Source organism: Echiichthys vipera (genome assembly GCF_963691815.1).
Source record: "Echiichthys vipera genome assembly, chromosome: 8".
Taxonomy (NCBI): Eukaryota; Metazoa; Chordata; class Actinopteri; order Perciformes; family Trachinidae; genus Echiichthys; species Echiichthys vipera.
Genome location: NC_139833.1, coordinates 11,177,781 through 11,196,741, shown reverse-complemented (window position 1 = coordinate 11,196,741; position 18,961 = coordinate 11,177,781). Strand labels below are relative to the sequence as shown.

Sequence of the window (18,961 nt, the reverse complement as noted above, 5' to 3'; positions counted from 1 at the left end):
TCCATGCCCAGCTGATGATGATGGGAGGGGGGTAGGGTTAGACGACCAAGGAGACAAATTCTGCCGGATTCTGCCAGATCGTCCTCTGGGTGACAGAGGAGGTAGTGTGTGTGTTTGTGTTTGTTTACGAGCTGGTGTGACTGCTAAGTATTTCTTGTTTTAGTTAAAATGTTGTTTTTCAACTTTAAAAAATATCCCCAAATGTCACTTGGAGTGCAACAAATGAATGTACCGCTGAATGCCATCTGCCGTTGCATCCCACCCCCACTTAAACATGTGAACTCATGTTTGAAACAAGCCTCATGGTGTTATGTGGCTGCAGGGGCATCTGTCCAGGGCTCAGGGCTATTCTCTGTATGTGATGAGCGCGTGTTATTTTGTTGGGTGGAGGGTATTCGGTGGCTGGTGGCCAAGCACCTCTGGGTGATCCGATCTGAGGAGGGGTGAGTGACCCAGACTTAGCCCAGTGTGAGGATGACTAATTGAGGATGAGAGAGAGGGGAGAGAAGCTAAGGCTGTTACTGGATCTGACCTCTTCTGCACATACAGTACATGCCTACAAGACAGGGAGTGATTCAGGAACCTAATCTAATTCTGGATGTGCTGTGACACATATGGATGAGAGCGGGAAACAGAGTCAGTAATATTTGTACTGTATGGGCTTAAAGGTGAGGAATTTCAAATAAACTATTTTGTTCTTATTTATTTTTCACTAAGTCATTTGAAGATCTGTCTGTTGTTATTGCTACAATTGAATCATATCATCTCCACACCAGTGAAGGCTGTGATCACCTCCCTCCGTCTGCTCATGACTTTGAAACGGACGGGGAAACTGGCATGACATTCGCTGAGCAGATTTAAGAATGAAGCTATATTCGTCTGACTTTTTGTCCAGCGTCACCATCTGGCCTGACTTCCATTTTTCAAAGTAGAACAAGATTCCCGGGGAACGTGTTCTCGCAAGCTCACATAATACTACATGGTTAGGTTAAGGCAACGAAACCACTGGGTTATGGTTAGGAAAATATTGTGTTTGTGTTTAAATAAGAACGTTTGTAAGTTACAACTGCTTTAACTACGGTGACCCAAGGGACGTGAACAGAAACTGCAGTCTCCTGGTGTTTGTTTGACCAATGCACCACCCAGAGCGTCTAATATCACCGCGGTCATGACAGAGCGGCGGTATTTGACCTTTGAGCCCTGACAATGAGAACTGGCCGAAACATGAGTGAGAGTTTGTGAGAGGAGTGTCTGGAAGAGTCTGTTGTGTTGGAGTACAGAAATCGTAGCTCAGTGTTATTTGTAATGGAGTCCTGTTCGGGGTACCTAGGAAAACCCTGGACAGGCTCCAGTATGTTCAGAACTCAGCTGCCAGTGTTCTCACCCACACCAAGCCCTGGCACCACATCACCCTCACCCTCATCCACCTCCACTGGCCCCCGGTCTAGTCCCACATCTCCTACAAAATCCTCCTCCTCACCTACAAACCCCCCCACCCTGGACATATTCATAAAATGTCTCAAAATCCACCTGTTCACCACGGCATAGGGTTAAATACTAAAACTCCTGGTAAAAGGCACCATATAAATATAAAATACAATCTAAAAGAGTTTCTATGTCATGGAAGACTATTTAGCAGATTTCGACAATGCGTAAGAAGCCGCATGAGATTTAAGAACACAACTGCTCCTTGGTTGTACACAATAATAATTAGACAAGGATCAAGCAAAAGGTAAAGAAGAAGGTTTTATTTCTCTGGAGGGTACTTTCCATAATGTCAGACAAAACAATCTCAGGGAAAAAAATACAAGCACTTTTAGTAGATAGTAAGTAGATTAGTACTGATGGTGCACGTTTGCCCTACAGGATTACATGACAGCCTCTTTCTTTCGCTCAATACCCGACCAATTTCAAAAATTGTTGTGCCCATTAGACACAAGAACAGGCGAATATAGTATTAAAAATACAGAAGATCCTCTTTGAATCTACAGAAACAAATATTTCAGCTGCTTGGGGGCAAGGTTTATCTAGGTTTATCTGGCAAACATGTTCGCAAACATTCGCCCATTTATACAGCCACCTGATACGGAGCAACATTGTCTGTAATTTGGAGTCGTGTTTTTGACCACCTGGTGAATATTAACTCTCCGTCTAGCTCTGTTTTTGGTCTCCACCAGCTTCTATGGGAAATATCTGTCTTTTTAGCTGCTAAATGCTCTTTGTATATTCACCAGATACTTGCTAACTTTGTGTGCTGTTTGGTGCTCTGTTTGAGTGGAACAATAGTGATGAGAGCCGTGAGAGTGAACCAAAACAGGGACCTTGAAGTTGCTTTAAATCTGTGTAGAGTTGTGGGGAGCAACAGAGTCAGGTGATAACTATCTGTGTGTTGAGTACTGCAAGTGGCCACCTCTCAAATACAGGCTACATGTGATCCAATATAAGAATATTGACCGTTGCCACCTTAAACACTGAAAAAAGAACAAGTGATTATCAAGTCATTATCTGTTGATCAACAAATCAGTCAACTATAGTTGTTTAAGCACTCGTCTTATTTTCTGTAAAGGTAATAGCAAAGAAATCACCGGCCTTGGCCAACGTCTGGCCTCTATTGAGTGCTCAATTGTAACTCATTGCTGCCTCTCATTCATGCAAATAAAACAAAACTGAATAAAGAATACACCAAAAGAGGACAAAGAGAGAAATGTGCGGTGAGACGAAAGCAAACGTGACGGACTGGAAACAGGTGACAGTAAGACAGATGTAGCGCGAGGCTGAGAATATATTTAAATCAAAGATAAGAAAAGAAAACAGAGGAGATGGGTGGGAGGAACAGAGCGTGCACTTTGGTCACTGAGAGGTAGAGCAGAGTACCAGAGGGGAAGAGGAAGCTCTGTACTGTGCCAATAGGAAGAGTTTGTTCCTCAGTGAGATACAGGAGACAGTGTCAACACACACGCTGTGCTCAATATAGCTACTGTCACACGGCCAGGCATACCTTTCTCTCTCCTCTCCAAGCCTGACACTTGCACCTTCCTCAACACTCTTCCTGCCTTGCTCACGTTCTTCTATACCCCCCGCCCCTCTCTCATCTAAACAGGTTACATTCTTCCTTTCCCTCTCCTCAGTCCTCCCCCACGGCCCCCGTCCATCAATGTCACGTCCCTGGAGCTAAATTAACTGATCTCTCTTCCTTTGCTCCTTCTCCCCTTCTCTCTCCCCTCGCTCTCTGTATATATTACAGGCTTGACACCCTGCCAGACATTGGTTTAATATAACACACATTCTCTGTGCCTTCCACCCGCTCTCACATTACCCTCTCTTTCCAACTCCCACCACCCCGCTTTCATATGGGCACTGGCCGCTTGCTTTTTTCCATACTTTACCCACCGCAAAAGGAGCTTTTTGTTCTTGAATAGCTCCCTCATTGCCATGGCAATCCAACAGAAAGAGAGTGTGGTTTTTCTGTCAAGGGCCTCGTGGATGAAAATAGTAAGTCATGATCAGTTTCTTTAAGTGGCCCTGAACCTGAGAAATCAGTCGGTGCAAATCTGGAGTGACCGTTAAGAAGTCAGAAGCTTATACATGTGTGTGCAAAAATGTCCTAGTTTATCACCATCAAGCCCTTCACCACATTTGTTTTCTTCATTTCGGCCTTCCCGACGATCCCCCCGTTTCCTCTGTCCCACTTGTCCTCCAACGTCACCCTCCACACCCCTTTCCTTCCCTCCTCCACCACCCTCACCACTCGCTGTGGTAATCCCATTACTCATGTGCGAATACCAGCTGGGGATGAGAGGGAGGGAGAGGGAGAGAGGGAGGGAGAATGTGGACAGAGGATAACTGTGTACGGGCCCCGGGTCTCAACTAGACCGTTGGACTTGGACAGTTGTTGTTGTTGTTGTTTTTCAAATAGTTGTTCTTAGAGAAGAGAAGAAAATACTGATTGACATTACAAATTGTTTCCCCGTCATTTTGAAAGTGTTGAAACTTTATAGGGTAAGGAGAGCGAAAAAGTTATTCAGAAAGACAGAGAGAGTGATATCTGGCTGTGTCTCGCGACGGTTGGACTGGCAAGCTTGAAAATAAACAAGTTCTTTGATGACAAAGAACCCATTGACTCTCTCATTCCCTCTCTCTCTCTCTTTCTCTCTCTCTCTCTCCCTCTCTCCCACTCCTTATTCTCCTCAGCTTTGCTCTCCTTTCCTCTCTTCCTCTCTCTTTCCTTTTTCTTTTGCTGTTGCCATTTCAAAGGGGTGAGGTTGGAGGGTGAGTTAGTGAGTGTGTGGGTTTGAGGGGGAGGGTGGGCATTAACCGCCACCCTGCTGCACTTGTTGTACCCTCAGCTGCCGGCTTTTTCTTTCATCCGGTACTCTCACCCTACACGCCTTTTAGTCTAGCGACCCATCTTCCCTTCTCCTTTCACCGTCACACAAGAAGAGAAACCTTTTTCTCCTCAGTCAAGGTTCTTCTCCACATGAAGAATTAAAGCTGAATAAGGGTTTAACTTTGCAGGCCTTTCATACAATACCATCTGAATGTGATTATGTAAGATCACTTGCTGAAAGTCAAAGATAATTGTAGCACTTACAAAGAATAGGTGAATTAAAAAAGAAAGCCAAAGCAGGGGAGTTAAGGACGTGCACATGCATTTGTGTGTGTGTGTGTGTGTGTGTGTTTGTGTGTGTGTGTGTGTGTGTGTGCATTTGTTCACGTCACCAGTGGTATGAATCATCATAAACCCTATGTACCTATTACACCTCTGTTGGTTGTTTGACGCCCCGTCCAGGAATTATAATCCTGCCTGGTTTCCACCGGTTGCTGAAACCGTGTTCTGTGTGTATTGCATTGCAGTGTGTGTGTGTGTGAGTGTGTGTGTGTGTGTGTGTGTGTGTGTGTGTGTGTGTGTGTGTGTGTGTGTGTGTGTGTGTGTTTGTGGGTCTGCACTGCCTGTGGTGGCACTGGTTAGTGGGCTACCACACCCATTGTCCACGGTAATTACACTGACTCGAGCCATCTGTGTTGTAGAGGCACAGACCAGAAGAAACCGTGTGTTTATTACTGCTGACTGGATGACATGCTATGCAGTTGCACCACTGAAAACATTATTTCTTTTTTGACCTTCCTGAACCAGTGTACACTAACTTGTTGTAATTCTTTTGCGCAGATCTCAGTCAGGTCGTCCATTCTTGATTGGGATGACACATCCCTTAGCTCACATATGATAAATAGTGGAGAGGATGGGGGTTGGGTAAGGGATTTCAAACTATAGGGAAGATATCTGGGGATGTTACCACACCCACCCGACTGCGAGCATTCATATACACACAAACACTCCAGTGACAAAATCTCCGCTCTCCCTTTCATTCTCTCCGTCTTTCTCTGCGGAGCGTCTGTCTGTCATTCTGATTAGGAACGGACAGAGTCACATAAAGCTCGGAGGGGATGAAAAAGGGCGGGATGGGAGATTGAGGGAGTTACATTTGATGTGGAACCAATAGGACAAGGCTCTTCTGTGATACACTCTGTTTGTCAAACACATCATCATGTTCACTCACCAAGAGCGGGGTCTAATTTAATGGCAAAATACATGTGACTACATTGCAAATAGGGGAAATGTATCTTCTTCATCCGATATCAAATATCAAACCAATCTGATCATCGCGATGTTGAAAAAGCAGCAACCGAACTGTGTTACAGCAATTATTTAAGTCATTTGGTCCGTGCTTTTCGGTCCTTGCACGTTTCATTTTGCACCAAAGTTCTTAATAAAATGAAAAAACTTTTTATTTGTCAAGCATTTCATCTACACAGGAGTTTACAAAAAAAGGGCTTTACCATGTGGATTTCATATAGACAATTTATTTATTGAATTATCAGAAAACAATATATTAGATATATAGATATATAGATTATTGTTATCAAGGTATGAAATTAGCTATATTGGGGTTACAGATTTTGGCTCTACCGCCCAGTCCTACGTACAATCACATTAGGTCTCTAGGAACCCTAGTTATTCTCAATTTAATATGCTTTATTGGCATGAGTGTATCAAAGACAATACTACCAAACATGAAAGTTTATACTGTTTTTACAACAGGATCTCATGGGAGGGCATATAAATAGTACACCACTTTAAAGCACATTTCACATTTTAATCTTTTTGCATGCCAGTTTTAAACATGACTAACATTAAATTAAGTTTGTAAGTTGAGTAGTCAACATTAATAAGTCAACCCGGACTTTTGTGTTTGTTTGACCCATCCATCCACCCCTTCGTTCGGCCCATTTAGACTTTTGCGCTCTATGTACTACAACCCAATATAAGTCAATAGAGACCTGATGGCATTAAATAACGAGCAAAGACAAAAAATGCATAATGATGACAAATTGCCATGTTATTCCTATGCTATTTGGTAAAATCCGGCTGGCTTTTAACATAAAATGTCAGACTGTTATTCCTGAAATAAACTCTGCTCTGAGTTGAGACTGCCATGATAACTGCTAGGTTACTTGGTATGTTTTGTTGTTGTTTTTACAATACAAAACACACACATCTTTAATTGGAAAGCACTTTATTTGAACTTTATTGAAAGCAGGTGCACTGCATAGGTCCACCATCTGTTAAAAAATGCACTAATACAACACCAGGCAGCAGTGGCCTTAACTTGAGGATGTATTTTGTCTTTTGCATGTGCCCAATTATATCGAACAAGATGTTCAATAAACGGACATTTTCCAATTAAAATAAAAAATCACAAAAAGTCTCTTTATTCAAACTAGGGTATTTAGAATTAGCACAATAATTGAGATTCAACAGGAAAATTAAAAAAATACGGAGTATGTAAAACTTCGTCTGCAGTGCACACACGCATCCAAAAAAGATGAAAGTGGAAAATGACACAGATTTACTTTTCACACATTCAACTCATGAGTCCGCCAACCTTGAAAATAATAATGACTTGAGGAGAGAGAATGAATGATGAGTGTGAGGGAGGGAAAAGAGATACATGCATGGAGAGGTGGCAGAGGATGGAGCGGTAGGAGGAACAGAAGAGGCGCGAGAGTGAGGGAGGGTGGACGGACGTATGGATGGATGAGTGGTAAAAGACGACAGGACCGCAAATGGACAGAGCAGCAGTGAAGTAAAGAGGGAATGGGGGAGAGAAAACAGGAGAGGTGAATAAACAGCCAGAGTGAGGGAGGAGGAAGAGGAGGAGGACGAGGAGGAGGAGAAAGGCAGAGGGAGGGTGCTGAGTGAAGCACTGTGTTTATCAGTGTTCAGAATGTTCTGTGCCGTAGATTTGTCTGTAAATGTCATCGCCTGTGCTTGAGTTACAATAGAGCGTGCTCACACAAGTCACAAGCAGGCACACGTATAAACACACACTGAAATATCACAGAGGAGACGCCGTTTGTCCTCCCTGCACTTAATCGCTAAATCACTCTTATTTGACTGTCAGGTGTTTTTTATCCTCCCTGTGGAGCTTCATCCTCTTGTCCTCTCTTTGATTTCTTCTCTCTCATCTCTCCCTCCATGTGAAGAGCCTGGGGGATGCTGGAGAGCTCTTCACCTCAACCAAAAACATCAGGAAATGGGTAAAATCATAGTTATGCGGTAGATGCATGCCACAGCAACAAACAGAGAAACAAGGGAATAGTGCAACTCTCTCGTTCTCAGCTGATTGCGTGAGAAAATGCCACATGGTTTTCCTGCTCCGATGAAGAAGACAGGACAGGATAGCTGTTTCCTGAATGAAAAGGTTTTTTTTTTACTCTCTTTAGGCCCAGTTTCTTATCAGGCCGAGCAGAGTGGGTTTCCTGAGCTTGTCGGAGAATGGCCAGCAAAGAGAGGAGAAATCCTGTCTGTAAATCACAACGTCGGACATTGCTGTTGTCAGGGTACTTTGTTGACTTTGTTTTACTACCACTGTCTTATCCTGTTGACAAGGCAGGGCAGTGGTGTGTACCCCTGATGTCACAACGCGTCGAAAACAAAAGCAGAAATACACACACACACACACACACACTCACACACACACACACACACACACACGAAGCCTCCATCCACTGCACCAGCTGCCAATAAGGAGGCAAAAGAGGAGCTGCACTTCACCTCCCATGTATGACGCCTCACCCACTCATGCACTTATCGATAACACGTGACAGCTTCCTATCAGCATCACACGACGAAGCAGAAGGTCAGGGGGATCGAGGTGGCAGGAAACCAGTCTGGGCGTGACACCGGTCTTCACAATCAAACAAGCCATGTTGAACATCTGATCAAGTGAAAGAGTTACAGTATGACCGGATGTTTCTGCGCTCTGAAGCTCTTGATGTGCACACGCTTACATCCAGCATAATGCTAATGCGCACTCTGGGTCATTGTACACATGTGTGTTTGATTGTGAGTTAAAGGCCAGATACAGTTGGCTGCACCTGTTTAAAGAAAAGAGGAAAGGGGAGTTACTGCTACATGAGAAACTGGCATCAGAACAGGATGCAGGTTCACATTCAAATTAACCACAAGCTTCTTTTTTTAATTATTTGGTTGTTTTCATGCGAAAAAGTGCTTGGTCTACATTGGTTTGATCTACGTATTTCAGTAGAAATTCAGATAATGGTAAAAGCTGCTGTGGGTGACAAAATCAAAAACAGTGGTGACTTTGGAGAAAATAAAAAAGTACATTTAATTGTACAGTTTATGCATTTGCAATTACAGGTAATGCTTTAGATGACATCCAGCAAACAGTTTATATATTATGGGGTACCAATGAACTACTTACTGGATACAAGGAAACACGTGCAGGGAATGAATTACACAGGACTTTTTCAAATAACTGGTACATATTACAAGTAAATATATGAAATACAAATGACAAAATGAATATTCTCAGGAAGACAAAGCACTTATGGTAGGCTATAATTAACAATATAATGATATACTTTGTGAAACGCTAGAAAAAGAGTCCCTAACACTTCAAAAATTGCACTTAAGTGAACATTTTTTAGATATGAGTATTCTTTTGTCTATTTAGGGAAATAAAATGACTTAAAATAAGATTATGGTTATACTTGTGTCTGGAAAACAAGTTCAAAAGCCTGTGTCCTAATGTCAGCTGCCATCCGGTGTAGGTTGCCATCGCAATATTGATGAGTTTACCACTTTGGTGCAGTCTGACATATCTGAACTATTGAATGGACTGCCAGTTTTTTCATACCTGGTAATCATTGGATTAATCCCAGTGACTTTGGTGATCCTCTGACTTTTCCTCTAGTGCCACCAGCAGGTCAAAGTTTTCCACTTATGGAATATCGCAAGATTAATGAATTGACACTACATTTGTCAGGGCTGTAGTACTTCAGTCCGGACTCAGTCTTCTTGAGTCCATTTTTCTGATGTCTTGCACTTGGTTGCCTGTTCTGGACTGGTCCAGTTGTTCCCGGCTGCTGATTCAGGATCAGTTGTTCAGCACATTTAATTATATGCATTTATCAGTTTGATGTTACAGGATCGATCAATGTTGTTTTGAGATATATCCTAGCGGCTTAATCAAATATTAGCATCGGAAAGACACTATTGCTTATCTTGAACAGGACTCGATTTGCTCTGGCCTCTATCCTGACTTGAGCTAGACCTGGTCCGGGACTTGACTCGATTAAGTTGGTCTTGACTACAGCGCTGACATTTTGTACGGATATTCATCTCACAGATCCCCTTTGATGATGTTTGAACAAAATGAATTAGCCTATAATATGAAACTAAGGAAAGCAGAAATGATCCAGCTCTGAGAAGCTTGAGATGCAGAATTTCACATCTCCTACTTTTCCTTGGTTGGAAAATCAACAAAAAAGCAAATTTGTTTCATTTCAAAGGTTTAACAGCTAGATGCAGAAAGGTTTACTCAGCGTTATAGAGGTTTCAAGCTCTCATCTGTTGCATAATTGATGGCTTTTCATTTAATTTTATGGTCTTTGTGTTGTCCTTTTTCATTTTCATCTGTTAATTTATTCTTTCTTGTTGTTCATTTGTCGTTTTTACTGTTTGTAAAAGCACCCATCTCACCTTGTTGATGTGTATATATGTATGGATTGCTATGTGATTTTGTCTTTGCACTGTAGACACACAGACACATCAAAACAGCAATATAAAATGCAATATAAAAAAAGACATAAAAAGATATAAATAAGCAGTCTAATTGTAGTGCCAAGTAAACATATAATGATATAAGGTGCAATAAAAATTAAAGGTGCTATATAGTTAAAGTTATTATTATATTTTTATAGGCTTGTTTAGGTGTTGAACTTAGATTTAAGGTGAGCAGAAACTTTCCACCTTCAGCAGATGAAGGTGAAACAAGCTTTTTAGTGTCTGTACACATGATTATGCACAGTGAAAGTCAAACATCCACATAACAATATACAAAATGTATAGTTGTGTGGAGGAAAACATGTTTTGCTTTTAGTAGCAAGCTATTCTTCTGAAATAAACAAGTTCTCCACCGAAAAATGTCATACTAAAAGGTCTAAATCAGTGGTTCTCAAACTTTGTACCTGACGTACCACCTCAGAAAATATCAGGCTCTCTCAAGTACCACCACTAAGACAAATGTTAAAATACAGCAGCATAGACCTTCACTATTCAGCTACGGACAGGAAGGTTTAATCAGAAGATTATTTATTGTTGACAGTTGTCACATCAGAACTGACATGTCAGTGTTTTCAAACCAATCATTTTACCTCTGCTTACTCTCTTGCCATCACAGTTTAGCTCTGAAAAATATGACAGGAAATGCAAAACTTGTTTAAAATTACATTTCCCGGATCTTAAAAATATAACTATTTTCTTAGTATTATATTAATTTAGTAATTAATGTTTCCTTTCTTTTATTTTGGATATTCCTTCGAGTACAACCAGTGGTACAAGAACCCCAGTTTGAAAACCAGTGGTCCAAATTCAGAATCAGAAATACTTTAATAATCCCAGGGGGATTTTTTTTATTATTATTATCTAAAAAAAAAAATAATTTTAATTGATCAGATATACAGTAACACATACAGAGTTTCAATTTCCTGTGTGCAGTGTTAATCACTAACTGACGCTTTCATATCTAATTATCCATTTTAATAAGTGTAATTATATATTATTATATGTAAGGGTCTTAATGAGAACCGTAACCCCTGATTGACGTAAATGGACACCGTGAGCCGCTCTATCTCAAATCGCCGGGACTCGGATGTGATGTCACCACGGCAGCGCGCTGTGGCGGTTTCCCCGGCAACGCCGCTCGCTGCAGTGACGCCAGCCCAGCCAGGCCCCGGCTCGTGGTGAGTGGGCGTGACTCGCCACGTTAGCCCCCCCTCCTCCTGCTCTCCGTCAGTGTGGGCGGGCCCCGCTCCAGAGCAGAGCGAGCGAAACACGACACCCCGAGGACGGAGAGAGACGCACGGGGGGGAGGAGAGAGTAGCACTGAATGGTGTTTGAGAGAGAGAGAGAGAGAGTGGAGGACTTAAAAAAAAAAGTCTGTAAAGAAAGAGAGGTCGCTATCCAACATTAATTTCCCTTCAAAGAACAACAGCTTTGCGGCGGAGAGATGTCAAACAGCGACGAAGATGCGGTTGAGACGGAGTAAACAGCCACCGGACAGTTAGCGAGAGAACTTGTTAAAAAGAGAGAGAAAGGCTCGAGTCGGGACGGTTGGCCCCGTTTTTCCGCCGCAACTTTTGAGCAGATTTCAACGCTGCTACTTTACGGTGACGAGAAGCGAGGAAACAACCAACGGCGAGGTTTTTAAACCGGTGGAAAAGGCGAGTCCGTCGGTCGGTTTGGACGGTTGAGCCGGGGGAAACGGCCCGAGAACGCGCGGCGGCGGTTTGAGAACACACGGAGAGAGAGAGAGCCGCTGAAGCAGCAGCTACAAAAGTTTGCTCGTGTATCTTCACCTAGTTTTCCACACTGGGAACTAGAGGGGGAGGAAGAGGGCCGAGAGACTTTTCTTTTTCTTTTCTTTTTCCACAAAGCAACTTCTGAGGAATTCACCGTCTAGCAAACTTTCAGTAAGCTAAAGCAGAACCATGAAAACACCTGGAGATAATGGTAAGTGTGCGTGACTCGTGCTGCTCTGAGTTTCTATCTCACCATTGTCTTTTTTTGTTTACTTACCGTGGTTGTTGTATGTGCATTACTGATTGATGAAACAAGCCCACACAGGTAACGACATCCGCTTCCAATATTACAAAAAGAACCTGTTGATTTTTAGTTAGGATCGGTGCAATAAATAGCCCCGTGGTTTAGCTTTAGATAAGATACTGATATCTGGTGCAGATTGTTGTACTGTACTCAGGTTCAAGAGGAAGTGGTTAAAGTAACTGTACAGCGACATCCTCTGTGTCACCCTGACAACTTAATTTCGCCATCCGCCACCTTTTCAGAGAACAGACTGAAAAGCCTACAAGCAGCGTATATGAGTGTGTGTTGTGCTGACTGAGTGAGAAAGAGACGTGGACGTGTTTATAAGTTAGTTTAAGACTCATCTCTTCCTGGTGGTGGTGGTGTTGAGGTGATTGGATCTCGACAGGTATACACGGACCAAGCTGATATTAACCCAGTAACTGAGCATACATTTGTCAGCTAAATGGCCTGTCAGCATATTGAAGTGCGAGCAGCAGGGGGGGTTTCCAGTAGTCAGCTGAGGTCCGTGTGCTGCTTAATGTCTAATTCCTGAAATGCTTGCATAAGTTTGTTCTTGCTCCCTTCTCTTGAAACCAGGGCACATTTTCTCTATAGAAAGGAGGAAGTGGAAGTACTATTATCTGTGCCAGCTATTCAAGTTTATTGTTTCTGAGTTTCAGTATTATACTGGTTACTTTTAGGAACAAAACTACATTATTTTGATTTGTATCAGTTGACATAATTAAGCAGACGTTAAGCAAAGCAATCGTTTACAACAATCATTTATTGTCTATGACTTTCCTCGCAAAACAAAATCTACATTTCTTATAAGTTGATGTGGAAACAATGTGATGACTTCCTAAGTAGTTACTGGTAAGCATTTGGCATAGGCCCTTGTGTGTGTGTGTGTGTGTGTGACTGACAAACTGTGTGGGACCCTTTTCCACTTGGGACGTTCCCCTCCCTTCCCCCACCCTGTCCCTTCCTGACTCCCGCTGCACCCAGCCTCAGCCCCTCAACCCTCCACATTCCTGCACACACACACCCTCTCCTCGCAGCAGCCCCGAGGAGGCTGCCATGACATCACACCACATCCCACCACAAGTAGCCCTTTATTACAAGGAACTTAGTGCGTGTGTGGCAGCAGATAGCTTAAGCCCTTCTGGGAAGGTACTAAACATTGATTGTGCTTAGGTTATGGGTTTGATGTATGCGGTTGGTGTGTGTGTTTATGTAGTAGGCTGGTTGTGTTTGTCCTCCATTAAGTAGGGGTAAAGAACATTAAGTGGCTCTACTTTAGTCTATTTGGTGTAAAGTGTGCTCTGGCATCCAACCAGTCTTATTTACCATTTTACTTTGTTGTGCCTCTAACTTTTAATTTGATTATCATTTTTTAATTCATTCATAGTGTCTCAAAATTCTTAATTTATAAGGATTAGGGCTGCAACCAATCTCATTACTTTTTAAATTAATTGTTAGGACCACAAAAAAAAGTCAGAAAACAGTGAAACCTCACTTTCAAGATTTTTTTGATCCTAAGGTGACAGTTTAATATAAGATATAAGGTATAGCCGTGTACTTTAATCAGAATCAGAAATAATACTTTAATAATCAGTATTTTTATAACAAAAAGTATAGTACAAAGTATTTCTGATTCTGATTAAAGTAAACTGGATATATCTGAGTTTTAAACTGTCACCTTAGGGTTAAAAGAAACAGAAAACAGTGAAACCTCTTCTTTACAATGTAAGAGAATGAAAACGGCTCATCTTCACATTTAAGAAGTTGGAACAAGCACTTAACCCTTAAAAGAATAGTTGTCATTTTCCAGTTATTTGAAACATAGAAACGCAAACCGCTCCTTGCTCCTATAAACATTTAACTTCCATCATTCAATATCAGTTATCAAATTAAATCGGACGAATTCTCTGTTGAGTAACTCATTGATTAATCCTTTCAGCACTAGTTGGCAAACATAGTAACTCTGTCTGGGAGGGATTATCTAACAACAAATCTGATCTTGTAACAGCACCTTGTGTAGCCTAGATCTCATCATTTAGCCTAGAGTGGACACATTTATTGAATGCACAAGGATAAAACAATGCCTGGATATGTGTAGGATAAAGGATGTAATCATCCCTTCCCGGGGTTTTTGGTGATGTAGGATTATGTCCCATATGGTAAGCTGCCTGTATCTGGAGTTTACCTCCTTTCTCTCCATCGCCACACACTTCCCTTGCACTCTTGTTTTCCACGGTCACTTCATTAGTGTGAACAGATGATCAGATTTCTGCTGAGATACAGAATTGATATGATGGAGGAGGAAATGGCGGGGCTAAAGCTGCATCTGTTGTTACTGGCAGATCAGTGTTGGTTTTGTGGTGTTGGGAAGTATCTGATATAATGTATATCTATTCACTTCTGTATATCTGGTCTTTCTTTGCGTTTGATGTAGTTTAGGGGATTGATAAGAGGCAAAGTATTCAACAGGTTGCATTAGTCAGCAGACGGAGAGTAGGTGGTGGTATATGCCATATATCATTTGTATGTACCTCAAAGGCTGTGCTAATGATTGATTAAGCTCTAGTGATAAGGATACACAATAACAACTCGCCTACTGTCTCTCCCTCCTTAATATGTTATCTTCACTCCTGCCACACACACTTTGCACTTTGTGTATCTCTTGTTTTCCTCCATCCCTCCCTGAGGGTTACACTTTTTCTTCTGCCACCTCTGTCATTCTTTTCTCTCTCTGACGGGATGAGGACTGGTGTGTGTCTTTGTGTGATGGAATTGCATAGTGGGACCCCTGGCTCTGGAGTGGCCATTGTGTGTTTGTGTGTGTGGAGTATGGGACAATGGTGGGAGTGGGGCAGGCCTTGGGGCTGATTGTGTGTGGACTTGTGGGGCCAGGGACCTCTCATTGTACCCATAATGGTGCGGAGTAGCTCATAGTTTGGTGGTGCTTTTGACAAGTGAAGAGACCGCACTTCTGTATGCGTGTGTTGAGAGAGTGAGAGCGAGAGAGAAAGAAAATGGGAAGTAAATGTAAGCATCCTAGGCTTTTTTTCCCTCATTCATTCAACTATGTAGTTTAATGATGATTGTTTAGTGCTGCTTCGACAGAGTGATTGACGTGCCGTGGAGCTATTTTATTCTAGATGCACACACACACAGAGTCCTGCGTCATGATGTGGCAGGGCAGAAGACAAAAGGGTAGCTTGTGTGCAAGGAATTGAGAGGGAACATTTCACCTTTCCCTGTGTGGGTTTATGTGTGCGACTGCGAGCATATGCTTTTCAATCTCAACACACAACCACTGTGATGATAAGCGCAGCGATTAGCCTTATCTGTGAAAACTCCCTCGCAGTGCTGACCACAGCACAACCACTACCTCCCATTATCCCAATACAGTTTTACAGCCTGCTTTATGGGACAGTGCCCTGCTGTGATCAGGCTCAGACAGCATGCTTTAAGCCAGAAGCAGATGATGTGCCATAACAAAACTGGATTTCTTCTATCTGAAAAATCTGGCAAATTGTGTTATGTGCGAAGAATCCACTTTCACTGCTGGTGTAAACACATCAGCTGTTAAGAATATTGCTAAAGCTATTAATCAAAAATACATTTTCTGACAAGGTTGTGCGTTGATCTCTTTTGTAGCTTAAAGTATACACTGTGATAATATTTGATATTCGTTTTAATGTAGTGTTTGTAGTTGTAAAATATTGACTATACGCTCAATATTATAGAGATTGATTTTATATCAGACAGACTGAGCAGTCCGACTGCATAGGCTGCATGGCCCACTTTTCCTTGTCACAACACTGCCTCATAAACTTTTGATATGGTCGTCTGTGACGCTAAGTTGACAAATGACTTCTGGTAGAGGAGGCCCTCAGTTGTGGAAATGTCTGCATTTAGCCAGGAATGTGACCAAAGGGAACAATGTGCTCAGCCAGTCGACACTAATGGACCTCCCCACCATTAGTCCTGTGGTCCGCCCTTGACCAGGGAGACCAGAGAGACCACAGTCAACAAGGCAGCATTACCCATGGCGGCCTTGGTGCTTCTGACCACTGTCCAGCACTACTAGCCCCCCCCCCCCCCCCCCCCCCCCCCCCAGGGATCCACACATTAACCTCAGATCTGGCCATTGAGTCCTATAGATTATCGGCCTTACAGACCAGTTTGATCAGCTCCACGGTTGTGTGGTTCGACACTAAAGCTCCATTTAAAGTTCACTTTTACGCTGATAACACAGCAGCAGAACTAAATGTGTCCTGAGGCCATGTGTGAACGTCTGTGATGTGAGTAAAGCCTAGTTTTACCGTGATGCCATTGGTTGTAGCCACAACATGACCCCATATTGACCGTAATGGTCACTGGTCAGGGATGGTAATGGGGTGGGTCTGCATGTCTGGATAGGACGGATTGCTGACAGATAACTGTAACACTTTGAAGAACATACACAGTCGCACACACACTGCTGCTTTTTATTGGAATTCTTGGACCTCCCACATTCCTGCTTAGAAGGTTAATAGTTGCCGGCTGTGTTGCATTACACATGAGGGGAAAACACAACAGTTACTATCTCTGCAAGCTTTTCCTGAAGACACTCAGTGACTTGCAAAGGCATGCATTCATATACAATACCCCCTAAGGACAATGTGAATAAAACTGATTTGAAAGAAATGCATTCAAAATAATTATTATAAGAGATGAGAAGTTAGGTAGGTAGTATTTAAGCGAGTGGCATCTAAATAGGGGTCCCTTTTCAAATGGGTATCAAACTTCATGTTGAGAATGCAGTAGGGTGTGCTGGTGGGCATGGATTGACCTGCACTGTTTAGCAGCTGTTTGTGTTTGCGCATGCATGTGTATTGTAATGTAATATGGGGAGTTTACAGTGCTACATTGTTGTAGAGGTGACTCAGAGTAAGACGCCGAATGGCATGTTATTGTAAAAGAATATCAAGTGTGTATATGAAGGAGACAGGATTTTCTAGGTGGGCAGTTGTGTAAAGGTTTTACTTGTGAACAAAGTGTATATGTCGCTGTATGTGGGTGTATGTATAACAGCTTCTTGGTAACGGCGGCGCCATTGAAACCGATCGGAGTCTGGTGACATGCGCGTGCACTCGTACACATACACACACGTGGAGATCAGGTAACTATTCCTCTGATCCTTCCAGATGAGAGGTTTTATTTTGATCCTCACAACATAATGACCTGTCCTTTACGTTAGAGCCTGGAGTGTCACCTCTCTGCTGGCTGGAGTATAATCAGGGTGTAGGATGCCAAGACCATGACGGCACTTAGTCAGTCAGTCATTGATGAAGCTAACTCTTCGTCACCCCTTCCCCATTGCACCACCTCTAAAGCACACTGCAATCACCTGGCCGGCCTGTTGCATACAGGTACACTCACAAACACACTGGTTTCTTGTAATCCTCTACTGCTGTACACAATGGCGGTGGCCGTTTTTGCCAGTGATAGGGCTTGCCTGGCGTGTTGTTGTAATGTATACTCCTAATCTTCTTAGATTAACCCCAATAACTAGTTATGCTGAGGGCATCTTTACAGTAGGGATCAGCTTGAAGTGTGGCTGCTAAGGTATGCTTCAGGCAGGATCAGAACAAAAGGACTGGATCATCAACTATCACGCTTTTTGCATTCTGAAAGTCTTGTATGTAAGGTAGGTGTCTTTATTTAAACATACCCTTAGACAGACTGTTGGGGTGCATGGTTAATTACGTGCAATAACCCGTTATTAATCATGTACAATATTGGCAACTTGGAAAAAGCAGTCTAGAAGAGAGAGCATTTTTTTAAACTTTCAAATATGTCATATTTTCTTCTTGTTTATTGTTTTTATTAAAAAATATATTACAGTGTGCACACAGGAATTTGAACTTGATTAGTGCTAGTGTGTGTGTCTGTAAGTGTATAAGTTTAATAGCGATTGGGCTGTCCCGCTGTCCCAGGCCCTCTGGTTCAGGGAGGTGGTGAGTGGAGCTCCTAACCCCTCTCTAACCCCTTAAGTCCAGTGCAGTCGGCAGACACTCCCTTCAGAAAGGCAGCAGTGTTTGAATAGTTCCTCTGGCTATTTTTATCTGGGAATTTGCCTCTGTGCTGGACCCAGGGAGCAGGGGTGGAGGGCAAATATCTAATATAATTTTGGACGATGGGAAGTCACCAAAAGGACTTCTGTGCCACTTGCATAGTGTCGATATTTTGTGTGAGTGTCTGTGTGGTTGGCTGCTGGGTATTGAAATGCTGTCTGGCGCCAAGTTAAACTTTCTCTCTTGTCACCCTCCTCTCCCCCCTCTCCCTTCCCCCATTCCTCCCTCTTTTTTTCTTCACCTCTCTCTCCTTCCCTCCACCCCATGTAAGGAATGCACGATCACGTTTGGAGTTTTCTTTTCAACCAGTCTTTCCTCTTCCTCTGCCTGTGTTTTTCAATGTGCTGGCTCGCTCTCTCTATCTCTCGGTCTGTACCTTGTTTCTCTCTCCCTCCGTGTTCAGACCTGTTCTCCTTTGTACGTCAGAGCTCATTTTGAACTTTGAGCCAACTCATCACAGCACATGGATGTATGTGAGTGAGAAAGTTAAGTGCACTTGAAAGGCAGGGCTTTAGGTGGGAATGCCATGTCGGAGGTAAAAAGTCTTTGGGAACAAACTGTCCCAAACAGTCGTTAATAAAACAATTGATTCAGTTTTCCTTTAAGCATTGTATACGTGTACACTTTCAGGTAGGAATTTCAGGTAAAACCACCTTAGTGGCAA

General features: G+C 42.7%; 1 protein-coding gene across 1 annotated transcript in view; it reads left to right on the top strand.

Moving 5' to 3' along the window:
- Positions 1 to 11,476: 11,476 nt before the first annotated feature.
- erfl3 (Ets2 repressor factor like 3) overlaps positions 11,477 to 18,961 on the top strand; it is a 50,141-nt gene continuing 42,656 nt past the window's right edge. The window contains exon 1 of the mRNA XM_083918644.1: positions 11,477 to 12,097. Coding sequence (XP_083774770.1) covers positions 12,076 to 12,097 — 22 coding nt within the window. The 5' untranslated portion in view covers positions 11,477 to 12,075. The remainder of the gene's footprint in view (positions 12,098 to 18,961) is intronic.